This window comes from Halichoeres trimaculatus, unplaced genomic scaffold (assembly GCF_033239565.1).
Source record: "Halichoeres trimaculatus isolate MK-OKI-2021-1 unplaced genomic scaffold, fHalTri1.1 fHalTri1_scaffold_5, whole genome shotgun sequence".
Classification (NCBI taxonomy): Eukaryota; Metazoa; Chordata; class Actinopteri; order Labriformes; family Labridae; genus Halichoeres; species Halichoeres trimaculatus.
The window spans coordinates 31,458,208-31,478,811 of record NW_027437183.1 but is presented as its reverse complement, the minus strand read 5'-3'; the positions used below and the strand labels follow the sequence as shown (position 1 = coordinate 31,478,811).

Here is a 20,604-nt window from a genome sequence, read left to right as displayed (position 1 = left end):
GTCCTCACTCCTTTGGTGTCCCCCTCTAACTCCATACTTGGGAACGCCACCTGCTCGAGTAAAAATTGCAGGGTCATGGATAGTCTGCTCGCCAGGCTACATAAAGCCATGTCAGTGCAGACTCGGCTGGCAAATACAGGGGCTATCTTGTCTCTTTACCTCCAAGACTTGTCTCGGCAGGTTCAGCTCGACACCAGTATCGGTGAGGAGCTGCAGATGGCCTCCTCATGCCTCTCCTCAGTGATGAGGGAGCAGGCTGAGGCGGCAGGCAGGGCCTTAGCTTCCTTTTGGGTAGCTAGGCGCCACTTGTGGCTGTCTCAATCCCAGCTGCAACAGGGGGATAGAGACTGTCTGCTTAAGGTGCCGGTGGAACCCACAGCCATGTTTGGCCCTCACGCCATTGCCTTACTGCAGCAGGCGCAGGAGAGCCGCCGCTGTGCTAAGGAGGTTTCAGGGGGCCTTGTCAAGCGTGCCGCAGGCTCCAGGCCTAGACGGTCTCGCTCTCGACCAGTAGCAGCTCCTGAGGCCTCGTCATGGGGTCAAGGGGACCTTAGACTCCAGCTGGAGGCCTCCCGGCAGAATAGGCGCCGCCGCCAGGGCAGGGGCAGAGGACTGTCTGCTAAGGCAGAGGGGTCCTCTAAGCGCCCTCAACCCTCCTGACAATTATCGGACTCGGGCCAACCAGGCTCCCCCATCCGCTGCTCGCAGGATGGCTTGGTTGGCCCTGGAGGCCGACCCGTGGGTGGTTTCCACCATGACCCACGGGTATCGCATCCAATTTTTGCGCCGACCGCCAGTTACAAGGACACCCATGTTTACAACAGTGGCCGATCCTCACCAGAGGGCGGTTTTGCAGGCAGAGCTGTCCGCTCTTCTGGAAAAAGGGGCTATAAGGGAGGTGGCCTCAGGGGATCAGCAGGCTGGGTTTTTCTCCCGCTACTTTCTGGCCCCGAAGAGGGATGGAGGGCTTCGCCCTATTCTGGACCTCAGGGGGTTGAATCAGTATCTCCGGCCCCTGCGATGCCGGATTTTGACGGTCCCCAGGGTGAGGCAGGCAATCTCTGCAGGAGATTGGTTCGCCACTATAGACCTGAAGGACGCCTATTTCCAGATACCAATCTGGAGGGGTCACTGGCGGTTCCTGCGGTTCGGCTTTGCAGGCAAGATATACGAGTTTCAGGTGCTGCCGTTCGGTATTTCTCTGGCACCACGCACCTTCACTCGTTGTATGGATGCGGTTCTCTCCCCCCTGAGGCACAGGGGCGTCAGGATCCTGAACTACCTCGACGACTGGCTGGTTTGCGCAGTCTCAGAGGAGCAATGCCGCCAACATGTGGCCCTGCTGCTGGACCACGTTCAGAGTTTAGGCCTGCGCCTAAACTACAAAAAGAGCAGGCTCGAACCGGCCCAGGTGACCTCCTTCTTGGGTATGGTCCTGGACTCGAGGAGCGGTACAGTTTCTCTGACCCAGGAGAGGCAGCTGGCCTTCAGGTCTTGTGTTGCCCTGTTCAGGTTGCACGATCTGGTCAACTGGGGCCTCTGCCTTCGCCTCATGGGCCTAATGGCGGCCATGGTGCAGGTAGTTCCCCTCGCCCTCCTGCACATGCGGCCTGTACAAAGGTGTCTGCTAAGCTTGGGGTTGTGCCCTCAGAGGTCCCACAAGACCAAAGTACGGGTCTCCCGGAGGCTCCACAGAGCCCTACGGTGGTGGAAGGTCCCCGCGAACATCAGGGCGGGCCGCGATCTGGGTCCAGTGATATATCGCCAGCTGGTGTACACCGACGCATCCCCGGCAGGGTGGGGCGCGGTACACGTAGGCTGGGGGGTCAATGGTGTCTGGACCGGCCGGTGGCAGGGTCAGCACATAAATGTCCTGGAACTGAGGGCGGCTCTTCTCGCTCTGCGCCATTTTCTGCCGAGACTGAAGGGTCATCATGTGATTGTCCGCACCGACAGCACAGTGGCGGCCGCTTACATCAACAGGCAGGGGGGGCTGGGCTCTCCGGTCCTGTGCAGGCTGGCGACAGTTCTCTGGCAGTGGGCCCACCCCCTCTTCCTCTCGCTCAGAGCCGTGCATGTGCCGGGAGTTCTGAACTCCGCGGCGGACATCATGTCGAGGGGGGGCCCTCAGCCGGGGGAATGGAGGCTCCATCCGGAAGTGGTGTCCGAGATATGGCATCGCTTCGGCAGGGCAGAAGTCGACCTGTTCGCATCAAGGGAGTCGTCCCACTGCCAGCTCTTCTTCTCGCTGAGGAACGACGATCCCCCCTTGGGCTGGGATGCTCTGGCTCATCCATGGCCCAGGGTTCTGCTCTACGCTTTCCCCCCCCTTTGCTCTTCTCCAGCCTCTTCTGCGAAGAGTCCAGGTGGAGCATGTGCGGGTGATACTGGTGGCGCCTCTGTGGCCCCACATGGCATGGTTCTCGGGCATTCCTCCTCTGCTGGACGGACCACCATGGAAGCTCCCGTGCCGGAGGGACCTTCTCTCCCAGGCGGACGGAGCCCTGTTCCACCCCTTTCCAGCGGGGCTCAGGTTGGTGGCTTGGCCCCTGAGAGGGACAGGCTTCTGGCCTTAGGGTTACCAGAGCCAGTCGTGGCAACGATTCAGCAGGCCCGGGCTCCATCCACAAGGGCGGCGTATTCCTACCGTTGGCAACTGTTTGCTGCCTGGTGTGGGTCTAACCAGGTAGACCCCTACTTAGCCTCAGCCCAGCACATCCTGCAGTTTTTGCAGTCTCAGCTGGAGGCCCGGAAGGCTGCGGTAACACTGCGAGGATTGGTGGCAGCAATCAAAGCAGTGCGAATCGGTCATGTTGCGCTTGGCGCTGAGGACTGTGCCCTCATCTCTCGGTTTCTCCGGGGGGCCCACAGGCTTACGGTGCAGACTACTGGTCCCGCAGTTCCTTCATGGGACTTGTATATCGTCCTTGAGGCTCTTCAGAGTCCCCCTTTTGAACCCCTAGGGGGTACTGGTCTGAAGTGGCTTTCCATTAAGACCGCCTTCCTGCTTGCCATTACATCGGCCAGGAGGGTGAGTGAACTTCATGCATTGTCAGTGCATGGAGACTGCTGCCGGTTCTCCTCAGACGGTTCCAGTGTCGTTCTGAGGCCCAACCCAGCCTTTCTCCCTAAGGTCCTCACTGAGTTCCACCTGTCTCAATCGATTGAGCTTAGGTCTCTCTCCTCTCCGGATGGTGGTGGGGATGCCGAGCAGGATCAGTCAGCTCTGTGCCCGGTGAGGACTTTGACGGAGTACATTCGGCGGACTCAGGCTATCCGGAGGTCGGATCAGCTCTTTGTCTGCTATGACCCTGGACGTCTGGGAAGGCCTTTGTCCAAGTCCAGACTGTCACATTGGGTGGTGGACGCGATCCGTCAGGCTTACCTTTTGTCAGGCGTGCCCGTCCCATCAGGGGTCCGGGCGCACTCCACTCGGGGTGTGGCTGCCTCCTGGGCCTTGTGGCGAGGAGCCTCACTTGCCTCCATTTGCTCTGCCGCCACATGGTCATCCCCGTCGACCTTTACCAGGTTCTACCGCCTTAACGTCGCTGCCAGCCCCTCCCTTGGGGAGCGGGTGCTGGGCTCAGCACGACGGTAGACACGTAGTCTCCCCTCGGCCTTGCGTCTTGCGGGCCGGGTGAGCGGCTTCCCTCCGGCCAGCTGGCCCTTGCGTCTTGCGGGGCCTCTGGCTGGTTCCCTCTGGTTGTCTAGCGTCTTGCAGGCTTCCATACCGCCCCTTTCCCTCTCAGGATGGGCCCTAGCGTCTGGCGGGGCCTACTCCGGGGTCTTGTATATATTGTATATTTGTACATAGTTCATTCGTTGCACATTGTGGTGTGGGATTGTGGGCTGCACTGTCTCCTCACGGGGTGTCTTAAAGGTCTACCCCGTACATATGGAATATGTAACGGAGTGGAGAGATAGTCTCGAGACGATAGAGAACGTATGGTTACTGTGTAACCTTGGTTCTCTGAGTGAAGAGACTATCTCTCCAGTCCTTAGGCCGCTCGGAGACACGTTTCAATCAAACTATCAATGATCACACGCCTGCGCTGGCGCTTTATAGCTACGCGATGGGGCGTGGCCGGGCTAGCCGGTGTGTCTTAAAGAATTATCCAAGTACCCTGACAAGCAGCGGGGATCATATCCCGTACATATGGAATATGTAACGGAGTGGAGAGATAGTCTCTTCACTCAGAGAACCAAGGTTACACAGTAACCATACGTTTTGTTGGGAGTTGCGTTCATTCCCAAATTCAGTTTGCAATGACATTTATTCTGGTCCTGCGCACACTGACGTACCGTTGTGAGGCTGACCCCAAAAAGATGGCCCATAGCCTGGTACTCAGATTCAATAGCAAGCTTCCACACAGCGACTGCCACCCTCTTCTTCAGGGGCATACATCTGCAGAAAGAAGTGTCTTGCCGCTCCATAATCGGACGTAGGGCTCTAATTTCGTGGCGCAGCGCAGGGGGCGCAGCGCAGGGGGCGCAAGCCTGGCGCAGCCTGCGCAGTGCTAATTTCGTGCGGCGCACCGCCGTGCGCTGCCAATTTGACAATTTGGTAGACCGTCTGCGCAGAGATGGGTGTGACGGCGCGCCAGGGGCAGTTGACGTCGCACCAGGGGGAGGTGTCAGCAGATTCATGTTGGCGCAGTGACAATTTCGTGCCAAAACAGTGCGCTGAAAGCTCGCCAGCTCCAACCTGGTCTATCCTCGGCGCAAGGCGCAGCGCACCCCATGCAGCTGTAATTTGGTGACAGGCGCACATTCGCGCACATGTCATCAAAGTCTCAGAGGCAGGTTTCCAGAGTGTCAGGCACATTTTAATGCAATAAACAATCACAGCAATCACTATTTAATGTAACTGTCTGAACCAGCATATACATTTATATCTATATTAACTGTCCCGTCACATCTGATGTCAGATTAAAGCCGTTTGTCATAATGGAAAGTTAACCTGACGGCAGCTGGAAGTTTGATGCACATCTTACAATTAAACAATAGACAGCCTTAACATCTGATACTGAGTATATCTGGTTCTCTCATTTCATTTAATTCAAAGAAAAGAGGGAGAGAAAAGACGAAGAAAAAAAGGACAAAATAAATGTATGTCACTCAGGATTTACCCGTGATTTCCCATATTTCTCTGTTTTAGTCTTTATTTTTAACGTGATCTAAAAAGATGGAGTACATTATTGTAAGGAGGATGAGGTGGAGACACTGGGAGAGTATACAGTGTATCACCAGAGGCTTTGCTTGGCGATGACAAACCAGGAGTGCAGGTGGATCAAACGTATTCTGAACGGATAAGCCAGCTGTGTAACTGTCTCTTAATTTTTTACTCCTATTAATGACAAAGGAACAGATAACATCTGTCCCGGGAGCTGGCCCACAAGGTGACGTGCGTCGTGTCCTCCGACGCGCCCTGCTGTCCATTGACCTGCTGCAGGCACAGTGGCTCTGACTGTCTCCGCCACCAACACGCTATCCGTGGTGCTGGAGATCACTCAGACCAATCAGACGCTGCGCCCCGGCTGCAGGGCATTTAAAGGTGAGGAGAGGCGCTCATTTGATTGGTGAAAACAGCGCTCGGCTGTGTTAAACCCACTCACGGCTTTTCTCCTCCCTCCGCCATTTGCGCGGAGGGAGGCCTGGACGCGCAGCTCTGCGCTCATGTGCGCCTGTACTGCGCCTCTCTTGGCATTGCAGGAAACTTGCAAAGTGCGCTGGTCACGCCCTGTGCGCACGGCGAAGGCTGGCGCAGGGCAGGTGCGCCTGCGCCTGCGCCTGGTCTACGAAATTAGAGCCCGTAGTCTGCTCGAGATTAAATTAAGGGTTTTTGCTGATGTCATTAAGTTTTTGACCCAATGTGCATTCGTAATACTAGGAACAATTTCATCCCACCACTCGGATGCTTGGGTAAACATCCAAACCAACGGTTTACAGCAAAAACTTTGTGATGAGAGAACTGTCTGAAACAAAATGCAGTACATAGGTTTTGTCACTTCCAAGAACTTATTGCTATTAGAATACTACACACGGGACTTCATTAAAAGCAAACACGCTAGCGGTACCAACCTTTGGCTTACCGTCGTACGTCTCTTCTTTGCAGCTCCATTGCTCTTGTCCTCGGCTTCATACTGTTGAAAAGCTTCCAAAACTCTCCTGTACTTTTCAAGGGTATTTCTTCTCGCCACCTGCAGCCTTATTCTGCTTTCTTCTTTCATTCGGTTTGTGACAAAAAGCCACAGACCGAGCAGCAAGTACACTATTACCTCCAAGTCCTCCATTGTTTGTGATTGTTGTGTCGTGCTCAAAATGTCATGGACACACGGTGTCGCCCAGCTGTTTTATGGCGACCCGGCCCTCTGGTGGTCAAAGAACCGGGCTAGTGGAAACACGCTGCAAATCGAGTAGAGTAGAGTAGGGCCAAGGTGTGATAGTGGAAAAGGGCCATAATAAGAACATGAAAATACGTGTTCACACACACTTTACTGTTTGTTGTCCAGCATGTAAAGTGTATGATCACAGTTAAGATGGACCTTTTTTATCAATCTTGCGTGGGAACCAAGGGGCTACATCCGGTCAGTAAAAATGAAGCCAAGGTGGAAGTGCTAAAAGAACACATACGCCCCTAAATATTCAAAGTAGCTGGCCGAACCCATGGACGTTACGACATGGAGGGAAGCATTACAGGGAAAAAGGAGGCTTCTCTGTGCTGGAGATCGACAATACCATAAAAACCAAGATATACTGCAGATTGATAGTTACCGATCTGTGCGTCGATATGAGCATATGCCCATTTTTTGGTTGTACGCACATTTGGTAAATTAGGGCAAATGTGTTTAAATTAGTTTTTTTTAGTTACAGATTCTGTGGTGAAAATAATGCTGTCACTGAAAGAGGGGATATTCTTCTGCCCCATATTTGAACATGACTATCAAGTGACAATGCTGGATTCACACTATGGGCTCTAATTTCGTAGACCAGGCGCACCTGCCCTGCGCCAGCCGTGCGGACAGGACGTGACCGGCGCACTTTGCAAGTTTCCTGCAGTGCCAAGAGAGGCGCAGAGGAGCGCAGAGCTGCGCGTCCACGCCTTCCTCCGCGCAAATGGCAGAGAGGGAGGAGAAAAGCCGTGAGTGGGTTTAACACAGCCGAGCGCTGTTTTCACCAATCAAATGAGCGCCTCTCCTCACCTATAAATGCCCTGCGGCCGAGGCGCAGCGTCTGATTGGTCTGACTGATCCATGGCACCGTGGAAACAGTGCTGGTAGCGGAGACGGTCAGAGCCGTCTGTCCCTGCAGCAGGACAATGGACAGCAGGGCTCATTGGAGGACACGAAGCACGTCACCTTGTGGGCCAGCTCCCGAGACAGATTTAATCTGTTCCTTTGTCATTAATACGAGTACAAAAGACACAGTTACACAGCTGGCTTATCCATTCAGAATACTTTTGATCCACCTGCACTCCTGGTTTGTCATCGCCAAATAGCAGAACCTTTGGTGATATACTGTATACTCTCCCAGTGTCTCCACCTCATCCTCCTTACAATAATGTACTCCATCTTTTTAGATCACGTTAAAAATAAAGACTATCAAATCACAGGTAAATCCTGAGTGACACACATTTATTTCTTCTCTTTTTTATTCGTCTTTTCTTTGAATTAAATGAAATGAGAGAACCAGATATACTCAGTATCAGATGTTAAGGCTGTTTATTGTTTATTTGTAAGATGTGCATCAAACTTCCTGCCGTCAGGTTAACGTTCCATTATGACAAACGGCTTTAATCTGACATCAGATGCGACAGGGAAATTAATAAAGATATAAATGTATATGCTGGTTCAGACGGTTACATTAAATAGTGATTGCTGTGATTGTTTATCGAATTGAAATGTGCCTGACACTCTGGAAACCTGCCTCTGAGGCTTTGATGACATGTGCGCACATGTGCGCCTGTCACCAAATTACAGCTGTGGATGGTGCGCTCCGCCTTGCGCCGAGGATAGACCAGGTTGGAGCTGGCGAGCTTTCAGCGCACTTTTTTGGCACGAAATTGTCACTGCGCCAACATGAATCTGCTGACATCTCCCCCTGGTGCGCCGTCAACTCCCCCTGGCGCGCAGTCACACCCATCTCTGCGCAGACGGTCTACCAAACGGTGGTGCCCCGCACGAAATTAGCACTGCGCAGGCTGCGCCAGGCTTGCGCCCCCTGCGCTGCGCCACAAAATTAGAGCCCTATGTGTCTACAGATTTTTTAAAGTCCCTAAATATTTATATGTTGTAGAAATCCCTGAATCTATTTTTAAACTGATCAGAAAGGTCTCCAGGAGATCTTCACAAGAGTTACTGGTTCAAGACATGTTGGGAGTGTGGGCCTCAAACATCAAGGTCTGCTCATAGCTCTATCTCCAACAGGCCTCTAGAGGGCTGACAAATCAGAGGGGAGGGAGTTGTTTGAGAGGGAAGCCTTAAAGAGAAAGCAGCAGGAACCAAGTGTTTCAGAGAGAGGCTAAAGTAAGGATTTCCTTAGATATCAGTGTGAGAAAATGGGGACTTTTTGTGCTGTAAATCACAAAAAGCTACAACAAGGGTTCCAGAGGGAGATTATGAACCCTTCAAAAAAAAAAAAAAAAAAAAAAAAGATCATGATACATACCACCTCTTTAAGGTAAAAACCTTGATGAGCAATCCAAGCAGAACAGGTGTTCATGAATAATCTAATTTAAGCCGAAGTAATAATGAGGTTGTTTGAGAGTGAACTGCTCCTCATCCCAGCTCTGTTTTCCCTCCTCAGCGGACTGTTCCCTGCACCCTCAACAGACTGTCTGCACCGAGGCTATGGAAGAAATATTACCAAGCACTGGGCCATCCATCATCAGGGCTGCCCAGGCTATGAAATACAAGCTCGGCCCAACCAACAATGAGCCTGATCTGACAGGATGTGTTAGACCTCCTGCTTGTGTATTTATACACTAGCAGCTACACAATGTGTGATTCATCTCGTAGTGTTGCTGATAGAGCATGCTGACAATCTGTGAACAGTTGGTTCGTTTCTCAATCTTTGATAGCACCCAGCACCCCCACTTTTCCCCAAAGCCCTCACAGACGGAGGGTTATGAAGGGGTGTTGATGCCTTGAAGGTGGCCCTTACAATAACATCTCCTGCATGAGTACTGTGTCAGCACGAGCAGTAACGTTAATGAGCGAGGGCCAAAACAAGTCTGCTGTCAGAATGACTGCATAAATAACAAAAGCATGCTGTTTGAAACAAGATATTTGATCAGCTGCTTCTACCAGGGGGAAAAACCTTCAGAAATTCATTAAAATATTAAAAAGATGATTCTTCTCTGACACTGTTGGAGGGATAGCTTGGATTCTTGCTTGTGTGTATGGGTGGTTGCATACGCGTACACTGGTAGCTTTTCTGGTAGATTGAAGATTGACAGCTAAAATACACCACGTGTCTGTAGCACGTCTCCATTATGTCATGGAAAATGGATCAAATAGGTTTCCATTCAAGTTAATTTGTTGACTTAAACTGGATTAATTCCCTTGCAGCCTGTCTTCGTAGCTGATCCATCATGTTGCAAGTAATACGCAGCCATCCTATGTTTGATGAACGAGGGGCTATGATGCATAAATTCAGCGTAGGGAAGATCGAGCGGGACAGGAAGTAGTGACCAGAAACTACCCCAAAACACCTAGTGACTTACAAAATAAATCAAACCATGTCAAAATCAGTTTGTATTTAGCTCGACTACGATGATAAGCGAACATAATGAACAGAGCCAGACCAGGAGTCAACAGGTTTGAGGTTTTACAGCCCAACATGAGTGAAGAGAGACTTATCAATGGAGTGGGAAGTGTCGTATGGCAGAGGTATTGGTTGTAGTTTTTTATTCTGCATGGTTTTATATTTTGTGTGATTGTTTTTACTGTTTTTAGTTTATTTAAGGCATGGTTTTTAGTATGTTTTAGTTACTTCCTGCCGAGACAGTCTTTATGTTGATAACCTGCACCTGTGAAGAACTTTACTACCCCCAGAGACGTCCAATGAGGCGGGAGAACAGAGTGGGTCTGTGGCCAATCAGATGACCGAGGGAACGATTTTACCTGCGGCACACCTGGAAGGGAGGAGAACGCCGAAAGGAGCAGAACGGGTGACACGTGTAGACAGGACAACGGAGGAGCAGCCGAGCACAGTGGATCAGACAGCAGCCGAGCACAGTGGTTCAGACAGCAGCCGAGCACAGCGGACCAGACAGCTGCCGAGCACCGCCGAGTACCGCAGACCAGTCAGTCGCCGAACCCGGCAGAGCAGAGTCGAACTGAGAAGGAAAGTCCAGAGTGTTACGACACTTCCTTATAGCAGGGGCAGAGTGAGGAACTCTGCCTGCCGCGTAAGTATCCTTCGTTGTAGTAGCACTCTGGCTTAGGAGGAAGAGCTCATTTGGCTGAATTGTGTTGTGCACCCCCACTGCCGCTGTGTTTCTTTTTAATTACAGGGGCTTTAGGCTGAAGTTCTGTCCGCCACTGGAGGTGTGAAGGAGAGGAAGGGTCCTAACTGTCTGCTGGCGTTGTAATCCTTTTTAATAGACTTTGCATCCCTTGAGGATAGTCATCTGCTCCACCTGCTTGTGTTTTACAAAAAATGACTATTTTTAATTTAAACAAAAGATCTGGTTTTAACAGCATTTTATTGTCGTCTCCTTGGTTTAACTTGCTGCTCACCACTTGATTTTAAAGGACCAGTTCAGAATTTTTAAAATAGTTTTAATCTCAATCTATTTAACCACCATTACAGAAGCACAGGAACTCCTCGGTCTGTGACCCCAGCTGCCTGTCAGTCATACAGTTTGTCGGACTGAACACACATAGCTGGTGTGAGTTGACAAATGCAGTCAAGACTGCAGACCAGACAGACTCATCCAACACTCATCATAATTCATAATAAAGAAAGTTAATAAAATACAACCCACTAGTGAAGTAAAACCAGTCCAAGAATAAAATAAAATCAATCAGATCATAAAGCCCTGTTTCCACCAAGCTGTTAAGTTCAGATCATCTCAGTACAGCACACATTTTCACATTTGCACTGAAAAATCCTGGGACAGATCGCCAAATAACTGAGGTAAACAACCCCACTTATAGGGAACCTGCCATTGGTGTGCCAGACTAAACTGATCCAATCCCAGAAGGTGGAGCTATAAACACTGCACACAGTTGATTAGTTAAAAGAATTTTAACTATTCTTTTAGAATGAAAGAATAGTTAAAAGTCACTTACCGTGTGACAGTGGCTGTATACTCCTAACCTCTACAACACTACATTACTTACTTGAATAATAAGAGTCACTCACTCACACACGCACGCACGCACGCACGCACGCACGCACACACACACACACACAATTGATTCTTTCCATTATTTGGCATAAACATTAACTTCACTTGTGGTCACTCTCTACTCTGGGTGCTCTGTGAAACCCCAGGAGCCCCAGCTCCCTTCAAGAGTCCTGTAATGCATACCACCACAATGAGCACATCTGTACAACAAAGTTAGTTAAAACACATCTGTATAATATTGTTAGTAAAAGCATGCATACATAAGCTCTGCATTCTTTCACCTATCAGCCTGATAGACTCTAGAAGGAGGCTGGAGAGGAAAAGGAGAATATGCAAACTCCACACAGAAGCTAGAAATCTTCTTTATGTGAGGCAACAGTGTTAACGACTTCACCACCACACAGCCCAGAACTCTAAATAGCACATTTTCAAAGTCCCTTTAATGCAGCCATGACAGACTAATAGGCCTCTCATGGTGTTATTAACATTGCATGTTTTCTGGACTCACCCTGGCTTCCTTCCACCCAACTTCATTATGCACAAAATTTGTGAGTGAGTGTGTTAGTTCTGAGGACTGTACAGCTGCCAACCCTTGTAATTTAATAGTAATGTATAAATTCCTTCTGGCAGACCAATAAAAGTGAGATTAGTTTCTCTGCAGAGGTACTCAAGCTGCAGTTGACAGACATGTGAAGAGAGCATTAGCATATCATCAGCTCGCGCTCTCTGGGGACTCTGTACTCCCGCCCTAACTGTTGCGATGGTCGCAGTACATGCTCAGGCACTGATTTGATTAACAACCACTTGATTTAATACATGCTCAGAGAGCCTAGCATGTTTTATTGGCTCATAAGATTAAAAGGGTTGTGGGAGGAGGGAAGAAGACGGTGTCAAATGAGTTATGGAAATAAGAGGGAAAAAAATCTGCTTCACGGTGTTGTGTTTGAGAAAACTGTTCACTTGTTGACTTGATTGTCTTTTTAAAGAAGACAGCGATAAAGACAAACAACGCAATGTTGGCTTTGCAGGCTGGGTTTGAATTAACTCAGAATGGGATGAAAGTGTATTTTCCTCTTATGTATTATTCATGAAGGTGCAAAATAAAGTATCAATAGATTTGTCTGAGTTAGGTCAGCTGTGGTCTTATTTCTTTTTCCAAAAAGTTAAACCTTGCAGAAATGGAGTCTCATTTTGAAGCAATAGTCAGATTTATGATCTATCATTAGCATAGAAAGGTGGCAATCTGCATTGAAGCTAATCCTCGCTTTCCTTTCCAAAGAGAGTGTTAGTCTTCTTTATGGTCCTTATTGCACTCTCCTCTATGATTAAATCTGTCAAACCTGCTCTATTTTCATCTCGTAAATGCTGTGCATACCTAATAATTATGTATAATTCACATTGTGGTCCAGTAAAGATTGGCTGGTGACTGAAGCTGCACAGACACCTTGATTGATATACATCCACTAAAAGAGCCGGATACAACAGAAATATCCAGTCTGAAGCAGCTTCACCCTGTCCCTTAAAATGGTTTGTATTTCAAACCCAGCATGAGGGATGTCGCCGTTCTGTATGTTACCTCTTGCTACTGCTTAGCTTCTGCTAAGTGAAAGAAGGTGTGGTTGAAATATTAATTTTGACTCAATAAAGGATTAGGAATCACAGCATAGAAATGACAAAAACACTGTGACACTGCTCACACACACAACAGATACACACACAAGCAGCTGGAAGCAGGTGGAGCCTAAAATGCACTGATCCAATACTGTACTCAAGTTTTTGGTGCTTTCCCTAACTGTTTTTGCTCACTGGTCCAAAGACTTGTGTTGTACATCAGACTTGAAACTTTAAGTCCTTGAAATCGAGTTGCACTGTTTTTGTGCCTAAGTCTTAAAGTTAAAAGCACCCTTAATAGAAAAAAAGTACATTAAATCAATCATTCTCAAAGATGGGCCGCCAGAGATTTTTTATGGGTCACAAAATGTTTACACGAAATTCATGCTTTCCTTAACCAGAAGAAGTCTCCCCTCACTGATTTGTTTACTGATGATTGGCTCCTCACACTGTCATAGCTGGTTATGTTTTCATTGTGAAGGGTCATCGCCACAATGGTTACTGTAATTGGAAACATGTGACTGTTTTAAAAAAGTCTGAAGCCATGAGCTAGCTCTACTCAAACAACCAAAGCCAAACCACTGAATGTTTTCTACTGTTTTCCAGCACTCAGAGGAAAACACTGTCACTGTGTCACCATCACACATATGAAAGAGCTGATACATTGATTACTTTGACCGTTAGTTTCCAAAAGAAAGATTTGAAGTCAGATTCAAAACCTTTGAGTTTGAAAGTCCAAAGTCACTGCTGGATCTTGGACAAGCACCAGCTGCAGAAACGGAGCCGTTACAGGTTGTTACAGCTGTGCAGTGACGTCACGCTGAGAAAGAGACACAGACAGATGTTGTTACCTTTATTCTGGATGAACATCTCATCGCATCAGTATCACACGAGTGGGGTACAATTCTGAAAACCAAGCAGGCTAGCCCATTTAGTAAAAATTTAAGTATTTTCAGAGTGCAAGCCCAAAAAAGCTATGATTCATTTCTCAAATATGTTAGGCCTGTTAGCTGGTAGAAAAGATGTAAGATGATGCAGCAACATGATGAAAGAATTATCTTATCTTTGCACAGTTATCCTGTCAATTGATTTACAGATGACATATTTCTGATTGGGTCGTTGTGGCTTGTTTCCCCAAAAATGTGGGTCACCTGAAAAAAAATATTTGGAAACACTGTCTGAAATAACTTCTTACATTTGTTTTTGCATTTCAGAAAATGTTTCCCATGCAAAACTTGTCCAATTTAGTGCTGAAATGTACTGAAAGTGTTTTGGTGGTATAGATTTTGTGCTTTTTGGATTTTAATTAGTGTTTTCATGCAAGCAGTGCTTGTTTGCCTTTTCTTTATGGAAAATATGTCCTTTGATAAGCCAGATACTAACACAGTGTTGAGGATTCAAAAAGCCCAAACTGCATAAAGATATGTTTTTGCAACTGAAGCAACAAACAATTTTTTTTCATTTGAAAGATCCATTTTACTTTTACTTTTGATATTACTATTTCCTATAAACACTGCGATTATAAACACAGGATTTAAAGGTCCCATATCATGCTCCTTTTCTGCAGTTTAATATGGATCATTGATGTCTTCATGAAATGGTAGTAACATGTTTTGGTCCAAAAAGCCAATAAATCAAGCACAGCAGCATTGTTTCCAGGCTCTCATAGCCCCTCTGTTCAGAACGCTCTGATTTAGTGGGCGTGGCCTTCATATGTAAATGAGCCACCGCTGATACCGCCCCGCTCTTCAGCGTCACTGAGAGCGGCGCCACGAGCTAGAGTGCACAATGTTTAGAAAACAGCAAAGCTCATTTACCGTAACAAGAAAGGCTAAAACAACAGGCTAACCGCAGCTAAAGTTAGCATGCTGAAGCTAACACAGAGACAGAGGGACAAGGAGGAAAAGCTCTTACATCTGCTCCACAGCACACAGCATTTAAAATACTCACATTTCCAGGGTCCCAGGTTTATTGGCAGATTGTTGGTAATGCACCTGGATTCAGGACCAGTCTATTCGCTAGCCCTCTGTTGTACTGTCCAAAGTTGGAAAAGCAATCGGCCGTGAAGTGACTAGCATACAAATGTATAGTTTTACTGAGTGTAGCTGGCACATTTCCTTGATAAATGAACTCTAGCCACTTAGTCTTGTCTTCTTCCGAGATGGGAAGCTTGAGCATGAACTATGTGGCTGTTTACAGCTGCTGCTAAAGGGATTTTTCTCCAGCAGCGAGGGGAGGAGTGTGCGGGGAGGAGGTTTGGGGTATCTACTCCAGTGGACAAATCAGGTCAGACTTGATCCTGATTGGTCAAAATAGGGAATCACTGACGTCGGCAAATCCCCAAAATCCAAACAGCTCATTTTAGGTCAGGATTTTAAATTCACAAGCACTGCTAAGTGTATGTTTTGTCATTAAATATCACATTTTGTGGGCAGGGAGGAAAGCCAAAGACCCACAAATTTCACTAAAAGACTTAATAAAGTGATTTTTGCACAATATGGGACCTTTAATGAAAGACTAGAAAACAGTACAATGCAGTGAGGTCCATGACGAGGGAGGCAGGCAGCCAGCTAAAGTTGAAATTTTTCTTTGTGTGTGTTATATATACGGTGCACTGCTCACAATTGCTAATACAAACTGTTACTGGCCAGCCCTGCCCCTTTAACGCGGTGACAGTCTGTGCTGTGTGTGCATGTGTGTGTGTGTGTGTGTGTGTGTGTGTGTGTGTGTGTGTGTGTGTGCATGCATGGTGTGTGTGGGGCGGGAGTACATTATTTTGGTCTTTGTTTCCTCAATAAATGTGCGGTTGTGCTGAAGGTGCACCTTTTTTTCCTCCTCTTTAGTCTTTTCCTTCACTTTGGCCTGGACTCCTCGACACCGGTTGCCAGCAACGAGCCAAGTAAATAAATGTTAATCAGCTTTCCCATCTACGGTTCAGAGACAGACTGAAGTCCCGGAGTTAACAAGACAAAATGCCAATTAAAACCCAAAACATACGTTCACCTGCATTTCTACAGGATTTACATCACAGGAGCAAGAGCAAAATATGAACAAAAATAACTCGTATCTCAACAACACAAGAACACAGGCCAGGCACCTCCGGTATACTCTATCAAACGTCTGCACTAACAAACTATCTCTCTCTCTCTCTCTGAGTCTCTGCCTCCGACGCACATTACAAGCATGAAGCCAGCGCAAAACGCTGTCTGTCCCCTCTGTTAGCCTCCCTCTTATTGGCAAATCAGCAATTCCCTTTTTTTATTTTTTAATTACGACAAATTGTAGCTTTATGAACAACTGAAAAAAATATATTTTTTATTTAAAAAAAAAATATTTTTTTTCTTGTTAGCCTAGGGAAGGCACTGCCTCCCCTGACTGCACACCACTGCTAGCAAAGCATGCAATATTTTATTATATTACTTTACTAAGTGCAAAAATACCAAGGCGCCATTTCAGTTCATCTGACCCTTACAATCCAGATTACTTTAGGGTCTGTGAACCATTCAATGCCTGGCCCCAGAATCCCCCTGAGGGTTCAACGCTTTTACAGTTCCTTTTTCAGTTCCTTTTCTAGAAACTAAGGTTGCATTTGAAGCATTTTATCAAATGATTGTTAAAATCATATTTGTCTTTTATAAAATAAATAAATAATAAAAAAGCACTTAGCTCATGTTGGAGTAGGATTTCTCCTTTTATAATCATAATTGTTTCAGTACAAGTGACCCCACTCTTGATCGTCATACATGCTCTTACTGCTCCTGTAACTGTAAAATCAGACAAGGTGTGAATGCTGATAATGAGACTCAGATAAAAGGCAGTAACTAATATCACATGACACATTATTGTCATAATTAGATCTTTACCTTATGAAAATGTTGCCTGAGTCTAACCTTCTCATAATCGCAGGAGTAGAGTTTACTGGCTCGTGTAATGGTTTACAGATGCTATTGGCAGTTCAGTCACTGATGAATCAGCAGCTTCAGCTGAAAGTATGCAGCCGTGAACAGCCTCTGAGTTCTCCATCCGATCCGTTCCTTAAGCTTGAGCACAGGATTAAAGATGCATGAGATTATGTCCACGTACAGCAGGGTGGAATAATGGGAGATCATGTTCAGCACAATGACCTTGTCCTCAGAGCTGTTGACAAGCCCCAACAAGGCAGGAGGTTTCTGTATTTAATATTGTAAGAGAATACTTAATTAGCAGGCCTGGTGAACGGCCAAATCACTGTGGATGGACGGCTTTCTGACTGCTGCCACAGCCTTTTGGAAACTCACAGTCTTCCAGGTCTACTGCTGTGAGTGATGCACCTCTGCCTTCTTTAATAACAGAAGATTATATCAGCCTGTTTGTTCATCCTGATGCAGGGGATAATGTGATTGGATATGTAGATTACAGTTCATCAGAGGAGTTCTGTAGATTATTCCAAACACCAATACATAACCTGTGTTTCTTTTTCTCTATACAGGCCAGGAAGGTAGATGTGTGGTTCTACACTGCTGAAAAAAAATAAAGGGAACACTTAAACAACTCAATGTAAGTCAATCACACTTCTGTGAATTAAAATTGTCTACTTAGGAAGCAACACTTATTGACAATCCATTTCACATGTTGTGCAAATAAAATAGACAACAGGTGGAAATTGTAGCCAATTAGCAAGACGCCCCCCAATAAAGAAGTGGTTCTGCAGGTGGAGACCACAGACCACTTCTCAGTTCCTGAGCTGTCTGGCTGATGTTTTGGTCACTTTTGAATGCTGGCGGTGCTCTCACTCTTGTGGTAGCATGAGAGGGAGTCTACAACCCACACAAGTGGCTCAGGTAGTGCAGCTCATCCAGGATGGCACATCAATGCCAACTGTGGCAAGAAGGTTTGTTGTGTCTGTCAGCGTAGTGTCCAGAGCATGGAGGCGCTACCAGGAGACAGGCCAGTACATCAGGAGACGCAGAGGAGGCAGTAAGAGGGCAACGACCCAGCAGCAGGACCACTACCTCTGCCTTTGTGCAAGGAGGAACTGGAGGGGCACTGCCAGAGCCCTGCAAAATGAGCTCCAGCAGGCCACAAATGTGCATGTGTCTACTCAAAGGGTCAGAAACAGACTCAGTGAGGATGGTGTGAGGGCCCGATGTCCACAGGTGGAGGTTGTGCTTACAGTCCAGCACCGTTCAGAATGTTTGTCATTTGCCAGAGAACACCAAGATTGGAAAAATTGTCACTGGCGCCCTGTGCTCTTCCCAGGTGAAAGCAGGTTCACACAGAGCACATGTGATAGACGTGACGGAGTCTGGAGACGCCATGGAAAACGTTTTGCTGCCTGCAACATCCTCCAGCATGACCGCTTTGACAGTGGGTCAGTAATGGTGTGGGGGTGGCATTTCTTTGGGGGGCTGCACAGCCCTCCATGTGCTCTCCAGAGGTATCCTGACTGCCATTAGGTACCGAGATGAGATCCTCAGACCCCTTGTGAGACCATATGCTGGTGTGGTTGGCCCTGGGTTCCTCCTAATGTAAGACAATGTTAGCGTTCATGTGGCTGGAGTGCGTCAGCAGTTCCTGTAAGACGAAGGTATTGATGGTATGGACTGGCCCGCCCGTTCCCCAGACCTGAATCCAACTGAGCACATCTGGGACATCATGTCTCGCTCCATCCACCAACACCACATTGCACCACAGACTGTCCAGGAGTTGGTGAATGCTTTAGTCCAGGTCTGGGAGGAGATCCCTCAGGAGACCATCCGCCACCTCACCAGGAGCACGCCCAGGCTTGTAGGATGGTCATACAGGCACGTGGAGGCCACACACACTATTGAGCCTCATTTTGACTGGTTTTAAGGACATCCATCCATCCATACATCCATTTTCTTCCGCATATCCGGGGTCGGGTCGCGGGGGCAGCAGCCTAAGCAGGGAAGCCCAGACTTCCCTCTCCCTAGCCACTTCGTCCAGCTCTTCTGGGGGGATCCCAAGACGTTCCCAGGCCAGCCGAGAGATGTAGTCTCTCCAGCGTGTCCTGGGTCTGCCCCGGGGTCTTCTCCTGGTGGGACATGCCCTGAACACCTCACCAGGGAGGCGTCCGGGAGGCATCCTCATCAGATGCCCGAGCCACCTCATCTGGCTCCTCTCAACGCGGAGGAGTAGCGGCTCTACTCCGAGCTCCTCCCGGATAGCCGAGCTTCTCACCCTATCTCTAAGGGAGAGCCCGGCCACCCTACGGAGGAAGCTCATTTCGGCCGCTTGTAGCCGCGATCTTGTTCTTTCGGTCACTACCCAAAGCTCATGACCATAGGTGAGAGTGGGAACGAAGATCGACCGGTAGGCAGAGAGCTTTGCTTTCCGGCTCAGCTCTCTCTTCACCACGACAGACCTGTGCAGAGTCCGCATTACTGCAGACGCCGCACCGATCCGCCTGCCGATCCACCTGCCGATTTCTCCTCCACTTGGGGCAGGATCTCATCCCCGACCCGTTGGTTTTATGGTTTTAAGGACGTTACATAAAAGTTGGATCAGCCTATAGTGTGTTTTTCCACTTTAACTTTGAGTGTGACTCCAAATCCAGACCTCCATGGGTTAACAAATTTGATTTCCATTGATATTTTTGTGTGGTTTTGTTGTCAGCACATTCAACTATGTAAAGAACAAAGAATGTAATGAGAATATTTCATTCATTCAGATGTAGGATGTGTTATTTTAGTGTTCTCTTTATTTTTGGGAGCAGTGTAGGAATGGACTGCTTTTCAAAGTACTCTGGACCTGGTTTGCCAAAAGATTACATGCCTTTTGCAATCGTCACAAAACGACAGAGCATGCTCAAAGAGTCAAATTTAGACTTGACTCCTTCAGGCTCCTCACAGAGCATGTATAGCCAACAATGCACAGCCTCATATTACAATAAACTGTCACATCAGCAAACAGCTCTGGCAGCAGCAGCGAGATTCAGAGCAGATCCCGTTCATCATTAATGCAGAGCTCTCCATTACAGCTTCATTTCAATGAGAGATCAGTACAGCACTCGCTCCTTAAGCTCTAAAGGTCAGCGAGTAAATATAGTCATCATGTAGAAAGTAAAGTTATTACCTGTGCTTGGTTTTTAATAACCCCCAGCTCTGAGGTTCAGTAAATAACAGACACCCTGGCATTCATCTTCTTTGGTAGAGGTGGAATAACTCTTTGTCAATTTACAGTTTGAGATTAAGTTTACTATTCAAAGTTTAGATTTAATGTCTTTAAGTATGTTGCCAAACCACCTCTAGTGTCTGGATAGTATCGGCTGACCAGCTGTTGAAAGGAGGAAATGTGCCTCTGTGTAACGCTCATCCTGTGGTTTTATGCACCTGCCCATTAGGCTGCGCAGAGCCTTCCAAATTAACTTCAGACTAATGTCTCCAGGACATCCTGCTGAGTAGGTGTTGGCAGATACTGTGTCTCTGCTGTATCCATCTCCAGATGGATGAAAAACTGCTGGTGGCTCAGCGGGGTGCCAGCCTCAATAAGAAAAGCCAGCAGTCTTCTTGTTTCTCCAGAAAAAGGTTTAGAGCGTGAAAGTGGAGAATGAAGCCTGGAGCTTTTATCACAGTATTCCTCTTTTAATGCACTTTGATTGATGATACTTTGAGTGGTTTTGCTTGTTTGGTTTCTAC

General features: G+C 47.6%; 1 protein-coding gene across 1 annotated transcript; it reads left to right on the top strand.

Moving 5' to 3' along the window:
- Positions 1 to 709: 709 nt before the first annotated feature.
- On the top strand, positions 710 to 10,447 carry LOC141790123 (uncharacterized). The gene is given in 4 exon segments (XM_074669782.1): positions 710 to 2,332; positions 2,334 to 2,562; positions 2,691 to 3,594; positions 10,039 to 10,447. Coding segments are annotated over 4 exon segments (3,165 nt in total).
- Positions 10,448 to 20,604: the final 10,157 nt, after the last annotated feature.